Source organism: Simochromis diagramma, unplaced genomic scaffold, assembly GCF_900408965.1.
Source record: "Simochromis diagramma unplaced genomic scaffold, fSimDia1.1 OVJJ01000603.1, whole genome shotgun sequence".
Lineage (NCBI taxonomy): Eukaryota > Metazoa > Chordata > Actinopteri > Cichliformes > Cichlidae > Simochromis > Simochromis diagramma.
The window spans coordinates 5618936-5627956 of NW_024387414.1; the positions used below are offsets into that span (position 1 = coordinate 5618936).

Consider the following 9021-nt stretch of genomic DNA (forward strand, 5'->3'; position numbering starts at 1 on the left):
TTTCACGGCCTTTTTTGTAAACATGTTAAATTCAGAAAAGATTACTCAAAAAGACTCAAGTGACATACAAGGAGAAAACATGAAAATACATTTTGAGCACTAAAGGCATTTAGCCTAATGTACATTTACTGGGCTCGCTTCCCTATTTCGTTTTTTTATTTTCCTTTTTATTCATTTTCTTCTGTTTAATACTCTCTTTTTTTCTTATCTCTTTCTTGTTTCTTTAGTGGCAAAAGTGTCTAAGAAACTGATGTTATTAGAAGTGGAAAACCAGCGTTTGGAAGGGGACCTGGAAGAAAGCAGGAGGGAGGTGCAGAAAAATAAGAAGGAGCTTCAAGTTCTGCAGGCCCGCCTAAAGGATGCAGTCACCTGGGACGAACACTGCAGCATTGCTGGAAAACTGAGAAGGTACCCTTCTAATCTCACGTTATTAAACAAAACTGAATACTTAAGTATTAAAGCTGCTCTGTTATTTCAAAGAGAAAACAAGAAACTGTAGACTGAACAATTTATCTTCACAAGCATTGACCATTCTTGCTCTATGTTGGGTAAGGGTGTTGAGAAAGCTTTGTTTATTATTATTTCAGTTGATTTGTAGCACAGATAAGTAGACAAAACAAGAACTACAACAAGAGTAGCACCTGAAGCACTGCAGTTTTAAGTGCAACAGAAAAGTCAAATGGGATTTAATGAATAAATGTACGTGGTCAGGTATTGTCATAGCCCCTGGGATTTAAAATACAACTCATGTTTACACAAATGAATCAAAAATAAATTGCATAAGCATGAAATAACAGGACTATTACATTTAAAACAAATATCAGTAGGCTATATTATGGAGTTTTAATTGCAGATTGTGACACGTGCTGTGACATAATTTCTATGAACTCTTCTCTTCACTCTCAGACAACTGGAGCAGCATGAGAGCAGAAGTAAGGGTGAAATTGACAAACTGCTTCTGAGAGTATCTAACCTCCAGGAGGAGAACAGGATTCTAGCTCTGGACAAAGCCCAGCTAACTGCAAAAACAAGGGCAATGGAGGCTGAGCTGGAGCTCTCCAGGCAAGCCAACAGGTAGTAAATATTTAGTGTTCTTTGTTTGCTGTTATCACATACATGAAACCTGGTACACAGCAGTGAGACACAGTTCTTGGAAGGTTTTCAGCATTGCTTGAGCCATTAAAACAAAAGAATGTTATGATTACTATAACAGCATGTGGAACCAATTCCATTTTCAATATATTAAAATGCTTTTGTGCAAAGAATATGCAGCATCTGGATATGTTGAGAAACAAACTGCCATAAAAACTGATACATGGATGTTTAGCAAGAGTAAAATCAGTGTAAACTATTTATTGTTTATAATTGGGACAGCTTGCTTTTAAAAAAACAAACACTCATGATAACTTGAAATTGAAGCAGTCTGATAATGTGCTAGACTCCTGCACATCCACTGAGCTCTGTGTTAACGTTTTTTTAAAATAAAAAAATCCAACCTATATAAAGTAATATGGAAGAAGTCCACTTAGTAAGTGTTATGCACATGACTTTCATGTGGGAAAATGTGGTTCATATCCTATGTGAGGATCAGTGCCAACAAGCTCGTCTGATGGGAGACAGGAGAACTTTCTATTTTCATATAATTACTTTATTAATTTAATTATTATTAATTTATTTTTTTCTTTTCTAGATTTCTGTCCAACATTGCAGCTGGTGATTCATTCTTTTGTTCTGTTTGTCTAATGTTTTGACACCTAGTATAATTATAATTAATTAACTGTAGGGATTGCAAGGGATTGCAGCTGGACTTAAATATGTTCTGGTCTGGAGCCTTCGTTTCCCAGTAGATTTGTGCTGAGATTAATGTGAACTCTTTCAATATGAAGTGTGAAGTCTGTCAAAAGGTGTTTAATAACCAACATTTCCCCCCACCTTGTGCAGATGGCATGATCTCAAGTATCATCCAGCTAACCTATTGTCCTTCTTCTTATTCAACCCTTCTATCTGCTGCTTTCCCTTTTCTTAACCCCTGTTTATTTTTCTTTACCATGTTTTCACCAAACCTCCCTTTCGCACTCCATTTTCGTGCCTCCATACTTTCTCTTTCTCTCTTTTCTGTGTTTTTGGTCCTCTTTTAATACTCTTTAATCAATTCCCTTCCTCACTCGCCTATCTTTCCATCAATTAGGAAGGCTGAAAGAAGAATGAGTATGTTGAAGCGACAAAAGGAAGAGTGTGTGTTGAAGGAGGAAAAGACACGGCACTACCTGGGAGCTGTCATTTCTGTGGCAGAACACATTTCCCAGGAGAGAGACCAACTATTACACATGGTACTACTGATGCTACTGTAAAAAGATTTTGTACCACATGTGACACTGAATAGATGCACAAACATGAGGGTCTTGAAACTTTCCTTTGATTAAAAAAAAAGGTCTAAATATACTGAATATTAAGTATCAATTCATTCACTTACTAATTAAGCTGTTTGTAGTAATGCCAGCTTTGGTTGCTGTTTACAGACAATTGACCCGAAATGACAACAAAATTCAGTAGTTAAGGTGTAAAGGTATTTCATAAGGGTTGCAACAGGTCTGGAGGCAGGTAGGATTTTGGATTTTAAAAATAGTCCCAGAAAAACTAATAGGCACCCAAAAACTGCTGGCAGATGCAAATCAGACTGGCTACCCCTCAACATTTGTTGGTAATAATGTCATAAGGTTGCAGAAAACCTGGGGCCAGTCCCTGGATAGATTACTGGTACATCTCAGGGCCAACATAGACAGGCAACCACTCACACTCACATTCACTGACATTATCTAATGCTTATTTGTATTTCCTGAACAAGTTTGGTCTTAAAATTAACTCCATTCTAGGAGAAAGAATCTTAAGCTCCTTCTCCTCAGCTCTGCTGAGAATCATTAAATTGATGGTTAGGACTTCCAGACAATCAGTCAATCGATCAATTAAAACTGAATTATTAATGATTCCAAAACCTTATTTGGTTTTCATATGCACCTATTTTCAGAGATAGCAAATTTAATAATTTAATAGCAGAAAATGAACTAGCCATATAATACTATTCTTTCTCTCTTTTTTGCCATATTTTTCAAGTAGTATTTGATAACAGTGTAATAAAATTGGAAATTCTGTTTTTGGAGTGCCAGCCCAGTACCCAAAAGTGTGCATTCGATTCAGTGTCATGTTAAAAAAACAGTTTGAGATTATTGGAACTTTGTGACATGATGCATTATTCTGCTAGAAGCAGCCATGAGAAGGTGGGTACAGTGTGGTGATGAGAGATGATGAACATGGTCAGCGACAATACTCGGGCAGGGTGTGGAATTTAAATTATGCCCAGTGATGTACTGAGGAACCCAAAGTGTGTCAAGAAAATATCCCCCATACTATTATAGCACCTCCACCACTGGCACCTTGTTTTTGATACAAGACAGGATGGATCCATGTTTCCATATTTTTTGCTCAAAATTGTGACCCCACAGACAGGCAGCAGTTTTCCAGTCTTCTATTGTTAAAATGATCCTCACAAATGATCCTCACATGTATGCATATCTCTGTGTATATCTCTGTTGTATACTTTCATTATTCAGACAAGGTACACGCACAGAGAAGATAACGTAAAGGTTTTTTCAGTCAAAGCAATTGTATAAATCAGACCAAAAAGTGTGTAAGGCGTACAGGAACCGAACTGTCTGATTTTCCACCTCTGGCATTATATAACTGGGTATATATTATCTGGGGTTTTTTTTAAGCATTGTGATTATGTATGTTATGTAAGCAGTAGAAATGTTTTAAATGCTGAAAGCATTTTATTTTTTTTTTAATTTATACATAGTTGCCTATAAAGCACTATGATTATTGCAGAGTTAAAGAAGACTCACGGTTACTTTTTGTGTTTTTGGAGTTCTAAAGAGTCATGATCAATAATCTGAGAATGACTGGCATGGGGGAGCCTTAGCTGACTTTGACTTTTTATGAAGTCTTGATTCACACAGTTACTTAGTAGGTAACGAGTGAGTATTTTCTTATCCATCCTTATCCAACCTAGTACAAGTCTGCAGATTGGTTATACTGTCCTGAAGTTAGACAGCTTTTGTGCCTCACCCATTTGGCTGCACAGGATTTCTGTAAATTGGCAACAGTTTGACGTCTTTCATTCATTTCCTTTATCCAATTCTCCCATAATCCCTCACTTCCTTTATCCAATTGTGTGTTTAACCCTCCCTCTGTGTTCCTTTTTTAGCTCAGTAACCCGCCATCTTCCCTGTCTGCCTCCCTAGGCATCATCTCTTCAGCAGGAAAAGCAGAGATTCATCAGCAGGATTCTCAGTGGCACAGTTCGATTTGGAAAACTACAAGAAGAAGTCAAAGTAAGTTTGTTTATTAAAACATCACTTTCAGAATACAGTCACCTCCCCTGTAAACACTTTTTTTTTCACATAAGAATCATACATCAGTGGTTTTAAAAAGTCAAATCTGGCTCACTGGCTTACAGTGGGTTTGGTTTGTCTTAATAATGTCTGCACATATGATTAAGGAGCCAGAACTCTCTTAATGTATTCCCAGAAGCTGCACTGCTACGTGGCAGGCAGGTTAATTTGATCTTAACCTCTGATGCTTGGCAAGCTTTTGAACAACACATTTGGTTCATCTGGTGCCTCAACTGATCAGGCTGAAACATAACGTTCCAGTTTCAGTCCTCATGTCTGGTGTCTATTGATCAGCCCACTCTACTGGAATTGATAAACCATCTGCTTGTCAGCCTCCACTACTCACAACGAATAAATTGATGAACACTTGTGTCTCGCAGATTGCTTTCTCTTATGCTGACTTGAGTGGGTCAAGTCAAGTATCTTAGATAATCTTCTCATTTTTAAGAGCACATGCAATTAGGACCATACATTGTTTCATGTAAAGAAAGCACCAGTATAATGATAATGATCAGAGGTTATAAAGGGATGCCGTTTGTGCTCTATGACTGTGGTCATAGAGAACATACTGCTGTTATGTGCTATTTTACATGCATTTTCTCACTTTGCCTGTCAGCACTTTTCCTTTATGTTTGTCCCTTTCTAAAAATCCTGATTCAATCCCCACCAGGCCATGGGTTCTTTAGTTCAGTTTTAGATTACTTTCATTTAATTTTGTTTTCAGTTGACTTATAATTACACATGAATTCAAATTAATTAGAGTTTAAATTAAACTATTATGCCATGAAATCTCATCCCTCGTGTACAGTATTGCACTTGCATGTAGTTGTCAGTACCAGACACATGCATGAGCATAGGTAATTGTAGATTAGAACACAGAGCCTCTTTCTTCCTTGTTCATTCTTTGGCAAGACCACATTGATCCCACCCATTCCCACAGAAATAAAATGAAGCCTATTATAGTAAATCACCATGGTAGCCTTTTCTGCAGATATGAATCTTTCCACTGTGGTTGACAGTTGTTGTGCACCATCAGCTACTGTACAGTTGTGCATTCTTCTTTTGTAATTGTTTATTATGATGAAAAAAACATGACACTAGCTATAGTGCCTTGCTCAGCGGCTAGTGGTATGTGTGTTCTGTCAGTAGCTCTTGTCACTCAAACCAGAGCAAGGAAAAACATCTCAGTGGGATAACAATTTTATTAGGGTCTCTATAGCAACAGCTCATAGGGAGAGAGAGAGAGAGAGAGAGAAGTGTATGTGTGTGTACGTGTGTGAATGCAAATCTCATAGTTGGGGATCAGACCATGAAAAAAGGAGAACTGTAAATGTTGTGGTAAAAAACATTTTCCCCTCTTTTCCTAATAGTAACACAAAAAAAATATCTGACATAAAGGTGGACTTTAAGGTTTGTAGTGGTTTCACAAAAGCATTATGGCTTAGGAATTGTCTTCAACAGTATTTTTAAAATGAAATAAGAACCAAATTGAAGTCCTGATAGAGTATCAGCACTTATTGTTTGACCACTGCCTGCTGCAAGAATAGCCCGAACACACATTGGCACTGATTCTGAAAGTCTCTGAAAGTCTGCTGGATGGATGGAACATTATTCCTCCAAAATGTTTTGATCCCTTTTAGTGTAGGGTTAAAGAGTCTTGGTTTTTACCTTGTATTTGTCACACATCACGTTGTTGTAAGCCAACCATGACATAATATGGTCGGCATGTGCGTCATCACATAGTATTATATAAAGAAACCATACACATAATTTAATTAAGATGAGTTCATAGATTAATTAAACGAGTCACTGAGTGTTTACATTCTCTTATTTGCTCTGTGAGTCACAGCTATGTTGCCTTTCTGTAACCTGCTCCCTTCTGTACCAAACGCCTGGATTGTACAGGAAAAAATATACAAACCCATTTCAGACTGGTGTATCCCAGTTCACATTTTTGAGGACATTCACACCAGCTAGAGCAGATAAATATCACTGTGTTGTCTTTTTTATTTCTCACCTAATCAGTGTTTAAAGTATTTAGAGTTTACTTAAGCAAATATGATGCAATGGTAGGTTAACATCAGTGGTTGCTGTTTTTACTCATTTCCATTTATAACAGGACTGCATACATGTTATTGTTCTTGTCTGTACTGCACTACTTACATCATTCTTTTTCAAAAGCCTCAATTGTGGAGAAATTAAATAATGGAAATAATTAGTGTGGCTTAGCCTGTTACAGTAAATAATGCATTATCACAAATAGCCAGTAACCCAGTTTCACAATATAAAATACCACGAAAGGAGGGTGGAAGGGAAATACATACTCTAAAAGTATGTTAAGAAAAATATTATGCTTCTGTTATATTTTAACTGAAATATTTGGATAAAAACAGCAACTATGATAATTCGTTTGTGTACATTACTGTTTCACAGAAAAAAGTGCATTCATTGCTCCACTTTCAGTTGTACAGCAGTTAGTTATTAGTTAGTTAAGTTAGTTAAGTTATGCCAGTAATGATTGTCAGATGTTTCATTTTTTGCATTTTCTTTGTTTGTAGTGCACAGAAGTGTAGTGGCTATCCAGTCTTTTTTTTCTCAGGCTTTTCTTCAGTTGAAAATGCATTTAGTGGCTCTATAGGGCTTAGACATAAAGACCTGGAAAACTGACTAGGACAAAAAAAGACACCTCTTTGATAAGGAGGAATAACAGTCACTGGGAATGATAGCAGAGGAAATTGATCTATTTAGCACAGCATTGTGGACAATTTTATAGAAAACAAAACAAAACAAGTGAACACAGGGCAGGTCCTTCTACGGAGAAAAACTGCAGCTGATAACAGAAAAATCTGGAGAGCTGTAAAAAAAACAAAAACAACAACCCTTAACCATCACTGATATCACCAACAGTTTGAGAGTGGATAGCATCACAATCTGCAGTTCAAAGAAAACTTACTGTAGGGGAATAACAGAGATTCATACTTCTTATGGCATACCGCTATATTGAAATTATGCATGTTTGGAGCAAATGTTTAATGAACTAATGAAACCAAAATTTCTCAAAGTGAAAGTGAAAGAAAGACTGAAGAATACATGTGATTCAAACCTCATCAAATATGAAGGAGCTAATAAAATGTTATGGGCATGTTCTGTGTGGCAGTAAAACAGGGATGGGCAATTGATTTTAACAAGCTGAACTCAGTTCTGCTTAGTATTAATTTGATCTCTTTATAAGCTTGTTGGTGAAGTCCTCCACGACAGTTCCAGTTTCTCCTGTGGACCCTTGGGAAAATTAATTGTCCATCCCTGCTATAATAGAATCATTTCAGAAGTATACACAAACATTTAGTTTGTCTATGCATGAAGCAATTCCCCTGTCTCATTTAACAGGCCTTCCAAAAATACAGTGACATTAAGCACATTGCCTGTGCAGCCAAAGCTTTATCAGTGACAGCCAAGCCAGTCACCAGATTTAAAGCCTGTTGAGCCTTTTTTTTCTAGCTGAAAAGAAGATTGAAGGACGAAATCCCCAGTAACAAAGATCAGCTGAAACCTGCTGATTTGAAGCCCAAAGATGATAGTAAAGCTTTTGTCATGTCAGTGGTCTGCAGACTTCGTATTCTTCAAAGAGCTATGAACATTTATGACTGTTATTTCTGAAAGAAAAAAAGCATCCACATATGAAAAGCATGAAAAAAGACTTAAATGCTAGTTTATACCCCACTCATATTTCAGCTTCAATTTCAATTTAAATAGCAAAAAGTTTTTTATTTTTGTTAATTAAAAAACAAAAATGAGTAAATGGAATAGTAAATGATAGTCTGATAAATTCCTGATAGTTGTGATGAAGAAATTTCAAAGCCATCAAAGGGGTAAAAACCCATTAATGTTAAAACGACCAGATAAACCAATCTTTGAAGTTGTCTAGGCCACATGATAACAGGATTTGGTGCACATAAACATAAACAAGTCACAAGTTTTTAGAATTGGAAAACATCGAGGGCAAATCAAGGCAAACATTTGTAACAGCAGAAAAGTATACAATAACAGCAATAGGGAAGTACGCTTTTTCACTCTTTGTGAGAATGAATGAATGAATGAAGTTTATCCTCAGGAAAGATTAGACATGAGTGTTGAATTACCAGGCAGGAACCTTTAGTACCCGACCTCAACCCAGGCAACTCTGCATTATGTTGTCACATAAAACTTCAACATGACTTAATGCAGTTCACTCTTCAGAAGGTATGAAGAGTCCACAAAAAGGCTTTTTTTTTTCAATGAAAAGCATCAAAATGGAATTGTGAAGGTTATTCTTGTCCCCTTATCTTCACACCTGCTAAAGTCCTTTTTGTTCTTTCTCTCATTGCAGCTTATGTGGACTTGCTCTAAAAGCTCAGTTACTTAAATAGATGATAACTGATTGAGATCAGAGGTTTTCTATCACAGGTTCCGTTTTAATACAAACGTGAAATACTAGCAGGTACTAACAGTTGCTTTCTTTTTAATGAACAGCTCTTGCTCTTGGTGATTACTGTCAGCCTGCGGTGATTGTAATATGTGTTGCCACCTAATGAGT

At 36.7% G+C, this 9021-nt stretch overlaps 1 protein-coding gene across 2 annotated transcripts in view; it reads left to right on the top strand.

Annotated features, from left to right (window-relative positions):
• The window catches only part of cep89 (centrosomal protein 89), a 55604-nt gene that overhangs the window by 14651 nt on the left and 31932 nt on the right, over positions 1-9021 (top strand). For both annotated transcript variants that reach the window (XM_040011115.1, XM_040011116.1), the window contains 4 exons: positions 228-408; positions 907-1074; positions 2189-2330; positions 4299-4388. In XM_040011115.1, coding sequence (XP_039867049.1) covers positions 228-408; positions 907-1074; positions 2189-2330; positions 4299-4388 — 581 coding nt within the window. The remainder of the gene's footprint in view (positions 1-227; positions 409-906; positions 1075-2188; positions 2331-4298; positions 4389-9021) is intronic.